The sequence below is a fragment of the Hylobates moloch genome, unplaced genomic scaffold (assembly GCF_009828535.3).
Source record: "Hylobates moloch isolate HMO894 unplaced genomic scaffold, HMol_V3 SCAFFOLD_20, whole genome shotgun sequence".
Taxonomy (NCBI): domain Eukaryota; kingdom Metazoa; phylum Chordata; class Mammalia; order Primates; family Hylobatidae; genus Hylobates; species Hylobates moloch.
The window spans coordinates 54,930,556-54,949,360 of record NW_026652295.1 but is presented as its reverse complement, the minus strand read 5'-3'; the positions used below and the strand labels follow the sequence as shown (position 1 = coordinate 54,949,360).

Sequence of the window (18,805 nt, the reverse complement as noted above, 5' to 3'; positions counted from 1 at the left end):
TTTGATTTATGGTTTTTTTTCTTTTTTTGAGACGGAGTCTTGCTCTTTCGCCCAGACTGGAGTGCAGCAGCATGATCTCAGCTCATCGCAACCTCCACCTCCCGAGTTCAAGCAATTTTCATGCCTTAGCCACCTGACTAGCTGGAATTATGGGCGCGCAGCACCATGCCTGGCTAATTTTTCTATTTTTTGTAGAGTGGGGGGTTTCACCATGTTGGCCAGGATGGTCTCGCACTTTTGACCTCAAGTGATCCGCCCACCACAGACTCCCAAAGTGCTGGGATTACAGCACCACGTAATGTGATGACATTACGCCCCGTGTAAGACACCACGCCCCGCCTGACAACTGACTTTTAAATAAAGTATTACCTCCTCCAAATTTCACGATATAAATAAGTAACCACCACTTGTCTAGTTTAACACATTATTAGCTTTATTTTGGCCGAAAAAATTTTGGTTAAAGATGAACCTTTATAAACTAAACCTTCTTGTGCTTTAATAAAGCACACATTTAACAGAGCAAGTAAATGTGAGACTTTGTTATTAAGGAGTCCCTTTTCTTCTTGTCAAAGAGAAGGAAGGATATATTGTTATCCAAAGCTATTAGCTGTTTCAGGCAGGTACTTGGAGAATGTAAAGAGAACACACTACACATTAGTACCAGCACTTAAGACAGAAGGGAAAAATGAATGGTGAGAACAATTAGAAATAACTACAAAAATATACTTACAGCCTCAAACTGCAATTGGCTATCCTTTAAGAAATCCTGAATTTTGTCCTTGGGTAAAATACTAAATCTAAATCGAAGGAGATCCATTTCTTGTTGAATGAACCAGCGTCTAAGTTCTTCACTGAAATGAAGACAGAAATTATGAGTACAAACTAAAAATCCAGTGATTATTAAATCTAAGAAATGTTTATAAAACAATATTCAAACATGAGCCAGATGCCAATGGACAGCAGTTAAAAACATGCAAGTCCTCTATCATGGTAAGGAGAATATCAATACCACATATCACAATCTTCTAGGGATGTGTTGGGTACAAGGTATAGGGGGTGTTAAAAATTAAGAAGATTAAATACAAGAATGCTTCGAGCCTAGCTGCATTATTTTTAAATAACATAAAATACTTCATGCATTTAATGTAACTGCAAAATATTCATTTTATGTTAGAAAATAGGGGCTGGACGTGGTGGTTCATGCCCGTAATCCCAGCACCTTGGGAGGTCAAGGCAGGCAGATTGCTTGAGCCCAGAAGTTTGAGACCAGCCTGGGCAACTTGGTAAAACCCCATATCCACAAAAAAATTAGCCAGGCATGGTAGCATGTGCCTATAGTCCCAGCTCCTCAGGAGGCTGAGGTGGGAGGATCACCTGAGCCCACGGATGTTGCGGCTGCAGTGAGCCAAGATCACACCACTGTACTCCAGCCTAGGTAATGGCATGAGACCCTAGCTCAAAAAAAAAGAGAAAAGAGAAAAAAAAAAAAGAAAATGGGGAAATGGAGCACTCCTTTGGCTTCAGGTGTCTTTATAAATGCCAAATAAAAGACACCAGATTTTTTAAGGGAACTTTTATCAGATTAACTTTGCAAAGAAAACTTTGCTTATGGCTTTACAATTTATAATTTCACAAAATTTAATATGCACATATATACCACAATATTTAAAAGCAATAAAATGTTCATTTATAAGGCAGATACTAATGGGCATTACCATTATATAATAAAATAATTACCCTACTGGATGCAAAATATGATTTCACATTTTTAGGAGATTTTCACAGATTGTCAGCAACATATTTATTATTAAATTTCACAAACTACATATGCTTTTTTACAGAAGAAAAATGAACCAAAACTGGTAATTTCTCAATTATTATCTTGGGATAGTAAGCAATTCCAGAGTCTCACTTGATAAGCTTATTAATTTAAAAAAAAGACAGCCATAACTAAATTATGTGACCAAAATTAATATGTGAGGGAAAAACAATTTTTAAAAAGGCAACTAACTTTACTACCTCTGGGTGGCACTATTAACTTAAAAGAAACCAACTACCAAACAAAAATATCTTAGATTTAACTGGCCCATAGAGCTCAAATTCCAAAAACCTGTATTAAATTCAAGTGTGGGTTTCATTAATTGTTTCTTATAAATATTATCATTTTTTTGCAGGAAAAATATCAAAAGTCCTTCTTCCCAATAAAATCCTTTCCAATTTAAAATCCCAAATGAAGAGTCTCTCTCACAAACTTAAAAAGTGTTTCATCAAGCAAAATTTTGCAATAGAATTTTTTTCAATATTTTTAAGTAAACAATTTGTTCCAAACAATTTACTGCAACAGTGTTCAACCCCATGATCAACTGGCTCCTGATGTCATTCTGGGTTTTCCTATGTTCAACACAACACATCAACTTACCACACACCAATTTATAACCCATGACACCAGATTTGACTGTGAGAATATAAACATATACTTACGACTGGCAATAAGCAAGCCGCAAAATAAAATGAGAAATATGATCTCTTCTTCGTGGTTCATATTCATCTTCTAAGTTTTCCTTAAAAATAATGACACATGAATAAAACAAATGCATTAGAATGGTAAGAGGTATAAGGAAATACTGAGCCAGCCTAAGCCAATGGCAAAGTAAGTTTCAAAAACATTTCTTTTTTTAGAGATGGGGTCTCGCTCTATCACCCAGACTGGAGGGTAGTGGTCAATCACAGCTTACTGTAACTTCAAACTCCTGGGCTCAAGTGATCCTCCAGCCTCAACCTCCCAAGCAGCTGGGACTACAAGCGACACCCACCATGCCCCGCTAATATTTTATCTTTTGTATACATGGAGTCTCAATATGTTGCCCAGGCTGGTTATGAACTCCTGGTTTCAAGCAATCCTCCTACTCTAGTCTCTCAAAGCACTAGAATTACAGGCATGAGCCACCGCACCCAGTCCCAAAACATTTTTTTTTCTTTTTACTTTAAGTTCTGGGATACACGTGCGGAATGTGCAGGTTTGTTACACAGGTATACGTGTGCCATGGTGGTTTGCTGCCCATCATCTAGGTTTTAAGCCCCACATGCATTAGGTATTTGTCCTAATGCTCTCTCTCCCCTTGCCCCCCCCAACCCCCTGACAGGCCCTGGTGTGGGGTGTTCCCCTCCCTGTGTCCATGTGTTCTCATTGCCAAAACATTTCTTAATATGCTTTTCAGGATAATTATCATTTACCTTAAGCTATCAATCAGATGAAACCGAGAAGTAAACTAATCTCAACAAAACCCCTTGAGTTTGGATCGCACTAGTTTCTTCCCACCAATCCCTCTCTTTTAATTTTCTTCTTATCCAGCCTATATCCAGGGTGCTCACCACCTCAACCACTTCTTACACCAACCTCAGCTTCTTTAATTTCAACCATTTGGCAAAACCTAGATTCTTAATCTACAACTACACTCTGCAGTCCTATTCTCAAAATGCTAAGAACCTCTGGAGAAAAAACACAACTACGGGAATTTGGAAAATATAATTTCATGGCCTATAATCTCAACTAGATCCTTACCAATAGTCAGATCCAAAATAATAAGAACAAACATGCCTGGAGCACTTACTAGGTACCAGGCAGTGCCCTAAGCATTTTTAAGGCATGAACACATTTAATACTTTTAAAAAAAAAAAAAAAAACCCTACGAGGGAGGCACTACTATAATCTTATTTTACAGATAAGGAAACTGAGGCACAGAGAAGTTATGTAACTTGTTCAGGGTCACAAAGCTTGTCCAGAGTAAGCAGCAGTGTTGAGATTCAACACAAAATCATCTCCTTCCTCACTTCTCAGAAAATCGTCAGTCTTCACCAGTTGTCCCAAGACCCCTAATATAGCACCTTTCCCTTCTCTCTGAACAGATGACTTCACCTACTTTATAGAAAATAAAGGCTACTAGGCAGAATCCTTCAGTCCCAAGCTTCCGCATACACATGTTGTGTTGCCTTCCATTCATCTCTACAAAGCATCTCCTCTTCCTGGCATGTAAAGCTACATTAGTCCAATCTCATGCTGCTAATAAAGACATACCCAAGACTGGGTAAACCCATAAAAGGAAAGAGGTTTAACTGACTCACAGTTCCCCAGGGCTGGGGAGACCTCAGGAAACTTACAATCATGGCAGATGGGGAAACAAACACGTCCTTCTTCACATGGTGGCAGTAAGGAGAAGTGCTGAGCAAAATGCGGGAAAGCCCCTTATAAAACCATCAGATCTTGTGAGAACTCACTATCTAGAACAGCAGCATGGGGGTAACTGCCCCCATGATTCAATTACCTCCCACTGGGTCCCTCCCACAACACATGGGGATTATGGGAACTACAATTCAAGATGAGATTTGGGTGGGGACACAGCCAAACCATATGAAAAGCTAATTCCTGCACCTAAACCCCACAACCCATTTGCTTGTGCCTCTTAAAGACCCTGACTTATCAAATGCTCTCTCAAAGTTTCATCTTCAAGCTCCCCTCTTCCCCATTCTATTCTAGATCTTCTGCTCAGCTTATGTGTTTAAGTATCTCCTGTCATATATGTACAAGTGTGTGCTTGTATATCTTCTCTTTTCCCTAAAACAACCTCTATATTCTGCCCTATTTCTCTTCTCTTTTCAGCTACACATTTTAAAAGAGTACGTCTTCTATATCCACCTCTCTTCCTTCTCCAACCACTGTCATTGTTCTGGTCTCTGCCCCTATCTATAAGGGCCCATCCAGCTGCTAAATCCAATGGACACTGTACAATTCATCTTACATAATCTATCTTAAGCTTCTGAAACTATTGTGGTTAAAAGCACCACTACAGAAACAAAATACCCAGATTCAAATCTTGGCTCCACCATTTACCATCTTACGAGCTTGGGCAAGTTATTCAGCGTGTGAATAAATAGGCTCTATCTGTAAAATAGGGATGATAATAATACCCACCTCATAAGACTGCTGTATGAATTACATACATGGGTTAATACATGTAATGCACTTAGAACAAAGTCTGGTACATAGTAAACATACCATTAATATAAATATCGGCTGTTGTTATTCCCTATTATCATTATTAATATCATAATCATTATTATTGAAACTCTAGCCCTCCTTGGCTTCTATGACACTACTATTCTGGTTCATCTCCTACTTCTGAGAAAGCTCCTTTCCATTCTCCTTCCCAAATTCCTCCAATTCCACTTTACCTTCAATATTGGTATTCCTCATGTCTTGACTTCCATCATCATCTCTTCTCACTCAAATATTTTCCTAGGGTGCTCTTACCTACTCCTGATGATTCCAACCTTCTGCTAAATCTACTCCCACATGTCTTCCTGTATATTCAGACCTGTCTATGCAATTGTCCACTAGACATCTCCACAGGCACCTCAAATTCATGTTAAGAACTAAACTCTACATCTTCCAAGACTTGCTTCTCCTCTTGCATATCACATCTCAAAATATTACCACCATCCACTAATTTTCCTAACTAGAAACCTGGGTGTCATTTATAACTCTTCTCTCTCCATTCCCCCTACAATCAGTCACGAAAACCTTTTGATTCTACCTTCTTAATCTCTCTTCAACCGGTCCCCTTCTCTCATTTAATTCAGACTCTCATCATTTCCAGGCTTTTAACTGGTTTCCGTCCTAACAGACATGACCCTGTCAATCTGCTGTTGGCAGTCTTCCCAAAATGAAAATCTAATCACATCTGTCAATATGCAGCTCCACTACTACCTCTTCTGGAAAGCCTTCCCAAACCACCCCAATCTGAGCTGCATAATTATGTATGTTTTTGGAGTTCCTGGAGCATGCATCTATAAACACAGTCATCATCCTGTATTGCATGGGATACATTTGGCATGTCTGGAAATATGTAGGGGTAGAAGCCAGAGATGCTACTGAGCATCCTACAATGCACAGGACAAATCCCTCCAACAAGGAATTATTAGACCCAAAATGATGTTAGTCCTGAGGTTGAGAAACCCTGCCATATTATAATCATCTGACTTCATGTCAATCACCCCTAACAGACTGAAGAACCTTCAGGCAGAGGCCATGATACATTAGTCTTTATAAAAGCCCAGTACCTAATATAATAGCTTTCCCACAAGTGACACTCAATACATAAATATATAGAAACTGAAGGAACTTTTTTTTTCCTTTTTTACTTACTCTGTAGGAAAATTTGAGCTTCCGAAGCTCACCCTCCAACTTACTCTGGTATTGTTCAGTTCCTTTCACATAGCTCACTCCAAGATTTTCAACTGATTTTAACACTAAAAAAAAGAAAAAAGGTATAAATGCAAGATAATGTTTTAAAACTAAATCCAAGACAAAATCTATGGAGGGCAATTCCATAATTACTTGTTTACAGAACATGACAAGTAATTGCCAGTTTATTTCCTGTAACTATATTATATAAACTACATATGCTTATAAGAGGATAATGTCCATCTATGTGCAGAAAACATCCATGTCCCACAGCATAATCTAATATCAGGGATTCTCAATCAGGGAAGAGGGATGGATGGTGAATAATCATTCCTGTACTGAGCCGCTGTTGCTGAGGAACAGAAAAGTATGTCAGTATGGGAAAAAAAACTAGGCACTCCTTGTTTGCATCCTTCATATGGGAGCTGCCTGTTAGGCAGTAGGCGTCATTTACTTGCCATAGATTCAACACAAAAAAAGCATCCCTTCCTTTCCTGATGAAGCCGAGGACAGGGCACAACAGTGAAGAAGAAGGGCCATCCAAACAGCCAAATGAACCATCCTGAACAGATGCTACATACTGTTCAAATGTTCCTAAAGCACCTTATCAATCTTTCCTCAGATCAATTATTCTCTGGAGGCATTTTTGAAGTCAAGAATGAAGAACTTCTAATTGTCTCCTGAACATAAACCCCACGTCCCACAGGTATGGGTATCCAAATTAATTATCCTCCCCTCATTCCTGCTCTTCTTCCTGCCATGCCCATCTCCATCAGCAGAGTTTCTATGCATCAGATCATCCAAGCAGGAACTGCAGCCACTCCAGACCTGCTCCCTCACTCCTCATATCCAGTCACCAAATCCTATCAATGCTACCTCCTCAGTATCCCTTAACTCTCTCCCTTCCTATCATTGCCATTGTCACTATCATAGTTCAGGCCCTTATCATTTCACCTCAAGTGCCAAACCCAAGGGACACTTTCCAACCACCATCTTAATCCCTATGGAGTATCTGACACTGCTAAGCTTTCTAAAACCCTTTTCTCCCTTGTCTTCATTCTTTCATTCAACACACAGGCACTGAGTGCCTCCTCTCTGTATTAGCAGTGCTTATCCTGCTCCTCTAAGAATGATTAACAGTATCTCACCTTTCCTTCTGATTTCCCCACAAGGATATCCTGCAACATAAACTCTGAAGACAACGCTAGTGTCTCTGTTTCAATCCATGTCTAGCCCATTCTTTTCTCTAGCAACACACTGAGGATTAAGTAGGCCCCCAGGACAATAGCCACATCCTTCTTACACCGCAATATCATTATCATTAGCATGGCACAAAACGCCCTCCATACTTCTCCATCCACCCTGAATTCCTGAACTTGTTACTGTTAGCTCAAATATGAAATTCTCTTTCATGCTCCAAGCCTTTGCATAGGCCATTATCTCAGCTTGGAAAAACTCTTCACTTCTTCTCTGCTGGAAAATTTCTACTCATTCTTCAGTATGTCCAGATCACATTTCAACTTCTCTAAGAAGCTTATTTAATAAGACTAAGTCAGTCACTCCCACTTCTTTGTTTCAACAGCACTACCATTTACTTCTACTAGAGCAGTTAAAATACTGAATTATGACTATTATTTTGGATGTCTGTCTCCATGTACTAGAATACAACTTCAACAAAAAATAACATTATTCATCTCAAAATCCCTGCCACCTAGAACATAATGGCACTCAATAATATGCATTGTACAATAAATAAATGAATGAGTACCAAACCCTCAACAAATATTTGTTGAATGGATTGCTGAATGAAGGATATGAATTACCTCAGTAAATATTTGTTGAACGGATTGCTGAATGAAGGAAATGAATTACCTTCATTCATTCTCACAAAGGGTAAGTGAGCTTCTCAAGAATATATACATTCTAATTTAAATAGTACTTACATTTAACTCTATCAATAGCCAAGTTTTCAAATTCTATTAAAGATATGTTTTCAGAAGGTGGCTGCAAGTAAAACTGAAGGCAATGAGGGTAGGAAGCATTCCTCTGGTCACCTGCCAACCTCAGCATCATATAATTTCTTCTAGAAAACTCCATCTTGGTCACCTTAGAAGGAAGCACATAAAAAGCGTAAAATGATGGAAAATAAAGTTGGGAAAAAAAAAACAACAACAAAGAAAAAACACGAAAAAATAACTCCACAAACACAGAAAAAAAAAATGGACTTGAGGGTACGCACAAAATGTTAGCAGTGGCAATTCCTAGGTGATGTCCTTCTCTCGTTTCCAGATTTTCTACAATACACCTATAATAATTTGTAATGGGGGTGGGAGAGGCGCTAGAGCAGATGCAGGTAGTGATCCTAATTTTCAGCAACATGAAAGTCAGGTGATGTTGCCTGCTCATTATAGGCCTGTGTGTCACTGCTCTTGGATCTTTACGATCCCAAGAGTTAACATAAGGTTTTACGTGGTCTGCAATCCTGAACTTAGAGGAAAGTGCTGTAGGTTCTGGCCAAATGAGGGTCTTACTTGATGGACTGGGTCCAGTTACTCACTTCCTCTGTTATGACTCTGGGAAACAGAACAACTGTCTTTCGGAACTCCTTTTTGGGAGCATCCACAAGTGCCTTAAAAAAGTTCCATCCCCAACACCCCTCCTCACTCCACTGGCAAACCCATCTCCCCCCAACCCCTCCCTGGTACCTGGGTGTCTGCCCCAAACAACCAACCCGCCAAGTCTGTCCTTCTGCTACTGCTGCCTGCAAAGTGATCCATCTCTCCTTTCTCTCGACTTGCAAGCCTCAACAACAGGATTGCTCTCCGTCCTAAATTCGCGGGAGTTTCCCTTACCTGCAAGAAATCAAACTCGGGAAAACACAAACGCTGGCAGCCACTGTTCCCGGGTGGCGGGAGAGTTCATATGAAACCGGAAGCGGAAGCGGAAGCGACGAGCACAGAAGGCCAGCCTTGCCCCACCTCCCCGTGGCGGGTTGGAGGGGGTTGGGCCTGAGGCTCTGGGCATGCTCAGTGGAGCGCGCCGGGAGGCTCAAGGTGTTGCATCCGCTTTGGCAGCTTTAAAGTGTTTGGATGTCAGTGTTTTGGGGATTTGTTTTCCAAATTTTAAGATGCATTTCCTGTATGTGGAGTCGGTAGCTTTTAACGGTTAGAACTGGGGTGCTGAATGCTAGTGGCGAAAACTCCCACATGCCGAAAATTGAACCAATGTAACTTCGTTTGGGGACACTAACAAATATTCCCTATATTGAGGGAAATATGGCGCTTTAATCCGCAGGGCTGGCACTCATCACTTTCAGTCTGGGGAGGAATGAGGAAAAAAGGCATTAGGATCTTTTTTGCACCTAGTTCCCTGTTAGGGCTCTTTTTTTTCCCCTCGTTTAATCTTTCAGCGACCTATAAGGTCCTATAAGGTCGTATTACCCCCATTTGGCAGATGAGAAAACAGGTTACAAGATCCTCGTTAGTTTGCTCATCTACATACAATATACGTTTTGAATTTCGTATTGGGCGGCAAGCCCCTACTGGCAGGTTCCACGTTCAATTCGCTCCCCGCTCTCCGGCAATGCCTCCCACAAAGGAAGTGCGCAGCTCAATTATCTGTGGAATGAACTAGAATGAATGAAAGAATGCACATTCGCAGGAATCACTCTGCAATGTACAGGAATTAGAAGAACCCAGCCTCGGAGGGAAGGTAGGGTGGAAGAAGATGAAGCGCTGGAGATTACGCGGACGTGCCGCTTACTTTCCAGATGTCCGACTGCAGACTCACAAGCGGGGCGTCAGAGCCACCACACCAGTTCTGCGCTGTCTGTAAGATTTTCGAGAACTGGAAATTAACTTCACTCGTGGACACTAGGAGGCGTGCCTCGCTTACAAATGTGCTGGAATGAGGCTCCGGTATAGGTAGTCCTTAGGAGATCAAATGAATGCTTTGAAATGTTACGTTTTTAGAAATGCAAAGTACATTGAAACAATATCAAGCTTCAAAGCATCTACCCAGCCTGGACTAAACTGTGGCTGGCACTGACTTTATACCAGGACCTGTTCTAAGTGGTTTACATATCAACTCATTTTATTATCATAACCATATAAGATAGGTTATTCCCCCCGACCCATCACCACTACCCCAGACAAGAGTCTTGTTCTGTCGCCCAGGCTGGAGTGCAGTGGCGCGATCTCGGCTCACTGCAACCTCCGCCTCCGGGGTTCAAGCAATTCCCCTGCCTCAGCCTCCCGAATAGCTAGGATTACAGGTGCCTGGCTAATTTTTGTATTTTTAGTAAAGACGGGGTTTCACTATGTTGGCAAGCTGGTCTCGAACTCCTGACCTCGTGATCCGCCCGCCTTGGCCTCCCAAAGGTTATTATATTAAACGTATTTTCTAGATACGGAAACTGAAGAACAGAGAAGTTAAATGAAGTCAAAAGGACACATAATATCAGAGCCATGTTCAAACCCAGAGAAACTCTCCAGGCCCCACTGTGCTAACGATCTCACTATACCAATTCCAGTAATATGACAGCAGAGTTTCACCTCATTTCTTCCTCTCTGTATCAAATACATAATACAAATATGTAATACAAATACATCACGTGGTCCAAAGAGGACACCTGAAAGCATATAAACTGCCTGAAAAAACCTGCAGCACAGACCATAAGAACATTTACATGAATATCTTATCTCTGGATAACAAACAAATTTAAATATTATAAATTACAAAGAAAAAAGATATAAAGACTTGACCATAAAAAAATATAAAATTATGCATGTAAAAAATTCACAGAAGTATTTTGCACTCATCAAACTAGAGAAAAGATCTACCAAAAGTATAACATCAAAAAGGTTAATGCCATCAGGATACAAAGAAGTTAATTCATTAGGAAAAAAATCCTAAGACACAAACAGGAAAATGGGAAAAGAAGAAGAACAGGTAACTCATAGATAAAATAACTAATGTTAAATATGAAAAATGTTTTTATCACTAGCAGCAAAGAAATTTTCTCCTGCAAAATTGTCAAGGATTTTATAATGAAACGACTCAGTGTTGCCACCTGTTTTGCTCCTCATTTAAACCCCTGAGGCTCTTTACGACTCCCATATGGTGTAGTTCTTGAAATAATTATAGCCCTCTACTACAGAAGTTCTTTATCTTTTGGAAGATTAAGATTAAGAACTTCTGTAGTAGAGGAGTGTAATTATGTCCATGAACCACTGGACAATGTGATGAAAGCTCTCCTCAGAAAAATGCACCTACACACACATCTATACTATTTCAAGAGGTTCAAGATCACCATATGTGGCTGGTTAAGAATTCCAGCACTACCAGGTTTTAAGCTTTCTTTGGATGAGCCCTTTTGTTCATCTCTGTGATCCCCAAAGTACTTGCTACAATATCTGCCCAATTAAAAGACGAAGTAGCCAGTGTCATTTTATGACCAGCTCAGAGAAAACTGGAAATATATGTTCATGCCTAACATACCAATATCTTACTATGTCACATAATAGCTGCCTTTTCATCATATTAAAAACTGATTTTAAGCCCCGGGGGACAAAATACCATGTGTTGGTCAGCTATTCCAGCATTTTTATTGTTTCCTAATGCCACAGCTTTGGTCACTACCTCACTGTGAAGGGTGCTTTTCTGAATCCAGAGGCAATTGCAATATAAATCTGCATATCACGGTAGCAATAATGCACAATAATGTTATACATTTCAGCAGCCATGTTCGGTAAATCACTGTGAGCTCTTTCGTGTATTCACTTAATCTACAAAAAATGGATTGACACATTGCTCAGCCCTGGCAACCGAGATTCTTGTAAATACAGACACTGACCTCACAATCATGGGAAGGAAAACATACATAAACAGGTAAGTTTTACTTCCACTGAACCATAGCATCTCAAAAACAGGGACAACTGTTTCATTCATTTCTGTGACCCCAGTGCCTGGCATTCCATGGGCCCTTAATAAATACTTATGACACTGAATTGTTTTTGTTTTTTCTTTGGTTTTGTTTTGTTTTTTGAGACGAAGTCTCGCTCTGTCACCCAGGCTGGAGTGCAGTGGCGCGATCGCGGCTCACTGCAACCTCTGTCTCCTGGGTTCAGGCAATTCTCCTACCTCAGCCTCCTGAGTAGCTGGGATTACAGGCGCCTGCCACCATGCCCAGCTATTTTTTGCTTTTTTAGTAAAGACGGGGTTTCACCACGTTGGCCAGGCTGGTCTCAAACTCCTGACCTCAGGAGATCCGCCTGCCTCGGCCTCCCTAAGTGCTGGGATTATAGGCGTGAGCCACCGCGCCCAGCCAATACCGAATTGTTGAATACTGTGAGAGACGTATGAAAAAAAAATGCTGGGTTCAGCTTCCCATTAAACAGATGGTTTGAATCAAATGTGACTCCAACCTATAAAACTTCAAGTCCTCATCTGAAAACTTTATAGACATTCCTTCCAGAATGAGTTGGCTTCCTAGTTTAGCCTATAATAAAGCACAGAGTACCTTCTCTGGCAGAATTTCCATGAATCATCACCGCTCAATTCAGTGCCTGCCCTGGGCATTACCCAGCTACAGACAGACTGCCCCACGTGGCATTCACCCTGAGATAACTCCTCCACAGCTCCAGAACTTCTATCCCAAAAAGTGTCACACTTACAGCTGAGAATTTAGTTGCCATTGCTTGGTAAATCTAAGTGAGTGTTCATTCCTCTTCTGAGCGGAGTGTGTCGCCCTGAAAACCACAGGCGTGGTAAGCTTCTTTACTAAGTAAGCATGCTGTAAACTCTAGGTCCTACCAGCTGTGTTTGCCATGAAAAGCAGAGAACAGGAGGTATTTCCAGCAAGATAGCTGACCCATAAAAGCAAATGCAGAGTTAGCCAACCTCTGGCCCTCCACTCTCTCCGTTTCACTGCCTACCTCTGGGAGTTGGCTGAGAAACAACCTAAAGAAGCACTTCATTCTTTCTCCATTTGCTTTAGATTGCTTTATTGGTCGAAATCAAGGAGCAGGAGAACTGAGAGAAAGCACATTTTTAAGGGTAGCACGGTGAAGAAACACTACCCTTCCATATATCAACATTATTTGATGTGTTCCAGAAATAGTAATTAAACACTTACTAAGTGTCAGGCAACATTTTCTATGCTGGGGATATGAGAATGATGAGACAGCCAAAAAATCCTGCTCTCATAAACCTTCTAATGGGAAAGAGAGACAATAAACAAGTTACATACATAAATCATTATGTTAGATAACAACTACTAAACAGAAAAAATTTAATCAGAAAAGAAGAATGTAAAGTTTTTCAAGGAGATAATTGAAATTTTAGAAAGGATAGCCAGGAAAGGCTGGCTAAGAATGAGGCCATGAAACAGAGACCAGAAGAAAACTTGGGATTCAGTCATGTCTATCTTTAGGAGAATAGCATTTCAGGCAGATGGAAGGCTAATCTTAATTCATTAGTATTTAAGACATTACAAAATTGGTACAAGAATAAAGTCATCAATCAACGGAACAGAATAGAAAACCCAAACATGGTCCCACACCTATGAGGAAACTTAGTATATGACAGATCCACTGTACAAATCAATGGAAGAAAAAAAATAGACAATTCTAAATGGTGCTGGGACAATTGGCTGTCTACAGGGAGGAAAAATGTATTCCCTACCTCCTACTGTATAAAAAATCAATTCCAGATGATTTAAGAACTTGTATATGAAAGGCAAAATTTTAAGAATTTAAAACAAATATGTAGACGGTCTTTATGGTCTTGATGGTCCAAAGAATTTATTTAACAAGACATTAAGAAAAAGCATAAGCAGTCCTGGAGATGGATAATGGTGATGGTTGCACAATAATGTGAATGTAATTAATGCCACTGAACTGTACACTTACAATGGTTAAAATGGTAAATTTTGTGTTATGTATATTTTAAACCTTTTTTTAAAAAAGCTAAAAAGAGAAAGATTGATCATTTTAACTACATTAAATTAAGAACTTAAGGGATTTTGCATGGGGAGGGAGTTTCTGTTCATTTGTTTTTTTAAGACAGGGTTTCCTGTTGCCCAGGCTGGAGTGCAGTGATGCGATCACTGCCCACTGCAGTCTCCACCTCCTGGGCTCAAGCGATCCTCCCAGCTGAACCTCCCAAATAGCTAGGACTGCAGGCACATGCCACCAAGACTGGCTGATTTTTAAATTTTTTTGTAGAGATGGGGCTGCACTATGTTGCTTGAACTTCTGGACTCAAGCAATCCTCCTGCCTCGGCCTCCCAAAGTGCTGAGATTACAGGCATAAGCCACCACACTTGACCTTTTTAAAAGTACATAAAAGTTTTTAAAGTACATAAACATACAGTTTTTTAGAGATCCACAAATTGGGAGATGATAAAATTAACACAGGGTCATTGTTAGTATCAAGATATAATCAATAAGAAAAAAATAAAAAACAGTAGAAAAGAGAAACGGAATCTGAACAAGTATTTCACAATGAAGGAAATGTAAATGATCAATAAACATATGGAAATATGTTTAATTACATTAGTAACTGAAGAAATGCAAATTAAAACCACAATGAGATAATATTCTACAGGTGCCAGATGGACAAAAGTTTCAAAGTTTGAAAATATTGCATGTTGACTAGGAACTCGTATACTATAGGTAAAACTGTTAATTGATACAACTACTTTGAAAAATGTAGCATTACCTGGTAAATTTGAGAACATATGACCCTTTATCCCACTATGTGATTCTAGTCTAAGTATATTCTCTAGAGAAAGTTTTGAGCATAGACATCGAAAAACATGAACAAGAACATTCATGGCAATATCAAAATAGTCAAACACTGGAAACCATCCATCATCAGAAATGGATAAACTGGGCCAGGCACAGTGGTTCACACCTGTAATCCCAACACTATGGGAGGCTGAGGAGGGTGGAACGCTTGAGCCCAGGAGTCTGAGACCAGCCTGAGCAACACGGTGAAACACTGCCTCTACAAAAAATACAAAAATTAGCCAGAAATGGTGGCGCAAGCCTGTAGTCCCAGCTCCTCTGGAGGCTGAGGTGGGAGGATCACCTGAGGCTGGGACGCTGCTGTAAGCCATGATCCTGCCACTGCATTCCTGCTGGGAGACACAGTAAGACCGTGTCTCAAAAAAAAAAAAAAAAAAAGAGAAAAAAAGAAAAACAAATAGATAAATTCTGGTGTGTTCATACAATGGAATTTTTTAAGTGAAAAATGAATGAACTACTACAATTACAGTAAGCATATCGACATGGATGAGTCATATAAATACAATGTTAACTAAAAAAGCAAGTCATAGGATAATACTGTATATGCTGGATATTTTCCTTTTCCCACCCCTTCACCTAAAACCACTCTAGCCCCCTCCCCTGCTCTCTGTTCCTAAACGAATGGACCATATAAACAGATTTCTGTGCTTTCTGCTTCCAGTTAGGTTAGGTCAATTAAAAGCCCCAGAAGGAAATAGGAAGAAGAGAAGAAAGTGAGATAAATGTATTTATCCCCACAGCGGCCTCCCTGCAAGGCCACCTGTGTCCCTCAATCTGTCATTGTTTCTCTCGAGGTGGCAACAGACTCTAAAGGACCCTCTCACTTTGGGTCTGGTAACAGCTCCTTTTCCTCTACCTTTCAGACCTAGAGACAGTAACATATTGACTTCGAGTAAGCCCTGATTAATTGCACTATCTATCCATTGTGGTTCCCTACTCCCACACCTTTATAAATAATCTCTGCAAAAAAAACCATCCTTGGCCAGGCGAGGTGGCTCATGCTTGTAATCCCAGCACTTTGGGAGACCAAGGCAGGCGGATCACGAGGTCAGATTGAGACCACGGTGAAACCCCGTCTCTACTAAAAATACAAAAAATTAGCCGGGCGTGGTGGCGGGCGCCTGTAGTCCCAGCTACTCAGGAGGCTGAGGCAGGAGAATGGCGTGAATCCGGGAGGCGGAGCTTGCAGTGAGCCGAGATCGCGCCACTGCACTCCAGCCTGGGCAACAGAGCAAGACTCCGTCTCAAAAAAAGAAAAAAAAAAATCCTTGAATTAGCATTTTTTTTATTTTTTATTTTTTCATTTTTTGAGACAGAATCTTGTTGTGTCGCCCAGACTGGAATGCAGTAACGCAATCTTGATCTCAGCTCACTGCAACCTCCGCCTCCTGAGTTCAAGCGATTCTCCTGCCTCAGCTTCCCAAGTAGCTGGGACTACAGGCACATGCCACCACACCAAGCTAATTTTTGTATTTTTAGTAGAGAGAGGGTTTCACCATGTTGGCTAGGCTGGTCTTGAACTCCTGACCTCGTGATCCACATCCCTTGGTCTCCCAAAGTGCTGGGATTACAGGCATGAGCCACTGCGCCCGGCCAAATTAGCCTATTTTGAGTATGCCATCTGTTCCTTGTTGAACCATGACTGGTACTATTCAGCATTTTTATAAAAGTTTTTTTGAAAGTGGAATCATACATACTGGAGTACATACTGTCAGTGGGAAATGATCAAATTCAAGATAGTGGTTAACTCTGGGGAGAAGAAAGAAGATGCACAAGTGGGGACCTTTGGCCCTCTCTTTTCTCTCCTTATTAGACCCAAGACAGATATAATATTGTAATAGAGGCTGAGGTTTCAGGGCATGGACTGCTGATGGCTCAGTGGGGAAGTTTCCTCCACAGCAAATATACTTGTTAGGTCCCCTGACACTCCTGTGCGTAGATCTGAGAAGGGAGCCAACCCTGACAATACAGTTCCTCTTCCTTATCTGTCTCCCTTGTCTCTGAATCTCTCTGGTGCCAGGATGCAAAGGTCCTTTTACTGAGTCAGCACCCTCACCTAAATTCTTACCACAACTTGACAGTGAATTTCGTCTCTTGCTGTAATGACACAGTTGGGAGTCACCTGAACCTCCCAGACAGAATTCATCCTACCTGGAGCTTCACAACATCCTAGATGCATCTGAGAGATGGTAGTGGGAAGCATTTGGATGTACCAATCTGGACCTCTCACTTGGGTACCATAGTTTGGAGCTGAGTCTGGCCCTGGGATGGAAGGAAGAGACACACAGGATAGGAACCATATGGGGTTTAATCCAATATCTTTGCTTCAAGTTTATCCATATGGTAAGTGAGGTTAGTGGGGGTACGAAGTGAAATGAATCTCACTCTGAACATAGTATTCAGCAAAACTGTTCACTCTTGGGTGCTATCTATAGATATAGAGGACTAAAAAAGAGTGCAGGAAAAAAATCTGACCTTGGTTTAGCCATGCGGAAATAATTTTCAATACTGGTATTTATGAGCATCATTTATCATTTATGGATAATGACTCTATGACACACAGCTTTAGGCATTTCATTGCTGTGTGTCAGATTAACTTTTTGGCAGAACTTATTTTATTACAGTACTAATTATTCATGCCAGCTTAGAGCATCTGAAGATTATAAGAAATACCTATTTTTAGTAAAAACATAACACAATTCGGTGCCTAACAATTTAGTAGAATATCCCTGATTGTTCTTTCCCTATTTAAATTTAAGCTGGACTAAAATCTACTTGAAGACCCATCTACCCAGAATCATCTTATTTGTGTTTAAAAGAATTGATTTAAACAGAAGAGCCTAATAAAAGAATCTAAGTAACAAAGAGACTACTTTCAATTACAATTTCACTTTACGCTCTATAATCGATGGCACTTTTCAATGTTCTGTTCTAAAATGACGTAGTTTTTTCACATGAATCCATCTCGATCCCGGCAACATCAATTGCTCTCTGTTTGAGCTGAAACAGTTCTGAATATTTGTTTGAGTTTTTAACATGAGAAATTTGAGTTTTTAACATGAGACTGATTATTTGATCATGATTTCCTTGAGACCAAGCAGACTATCTTGCCCATTTCTGCACCCTGGCCTCTACCATAGTTCCTGACGTAGACCAGACACTCCAAAGCTGTCGGCTGAACTGAATCAAACTTCTCTGTACTTATCCCTAATTCCAGATGGGCTCACATACACTTATAATGTAATCCTTCACAGAAGATGTGTTTTCACTCTAGATTTTGGCTTTCCCATTGAAATTCCTGATCACAATATTTTCTCTCGGCTGATTTTTGGAAACTGAAGTAGGTGTAAATATGATCCTGTTATAATGCCAAGATTGAATTCCAAGTTGATTAGCTGATAATCACATCCAAAAGTTCGCATTCTCAGTAAGAAAACAATATTAACATTTCAGAAAGTGGAAATTAGAGAATAATAATAAATCTTCCTTTCTCTGACTAATCAATACTTGAAGATCAATGTCGAGAGCTATCTTGAGTACAGAGAGGAAAGGGACTTTCCTGATGCATGTGGAATCACTTCATCTGCATTTTCTTCTCTTTGAGCAACAACATATAATCGATCACTTAGGGACCAAGTAGTATAAACTTTATCTTTCTATAGGGAACATGATTTTTTCCTATGAGGTTAATTATTTTAGGGTCAGTGCCCTAGGAGTAGTCGAGTATGTACTTGGGACTCCACCCTAGAGTTCT

At 40.3% G+C, this 18,805-nt stretch overlaps 1 protein-coding gene across 1 annotated transcript; it reads right to left on the bottom strand.

Annotated features, from left to right (window-relative positions):
• Nucleotides 1–712: 712 nt before the first annotated feature.
• PRIM2 (DNA primase subunit 2) lies at nucleotides 713–9,157 on the bottom strand. Its single transcript, XM_032141070.2, has 5 exons — nucleotides 9,094–9,157; nucleotides 8,185–8,347; nucleotides 6,203–6,306; nucleotides 2,482–2,561; nucleotides 713–851 (listed from the first exon to the last, which is right to left on the bottom strand). Exons 2-5 carry the CDS (start codon nucleotides 8,336–8,338, stop codon nucleotides 713–715), a joined length of 477 nt encoding a protein of 158 aa, XP_031996961.1. The 5' UTR covers nucleotides 8,339–8,347; nucleotides 9,094–9,157.
• Nucleotides 9,158–18,805: the final 9,648 nt, after the last annotated feature.

Bases quoted from the DNA above. Each gene is read 5' to 3' on its own strand.
- PRIM2 (XM_032141070.2), bottom strand. From the start codon at position 8,338: ATGGAGTTTTCTAGAAGAAATTATATGATGCTGAGGTTGGCAGGTGAC. The intron at 6,307-8,184 runs GTAAGTACTATT...TCTTTTTTTTAG, and splicing joins GGCTATTGATAGAGTTAAAT to TGTTAAAATCAGTTGAAAAT. The intron at 2,562-6,202 runs GTAAGTAAAAAA...ATTATTTTTAAG, and splicing joins AGCTCAAATTTTCCTACAGA to GAAAACTTAGAAGATGAATA.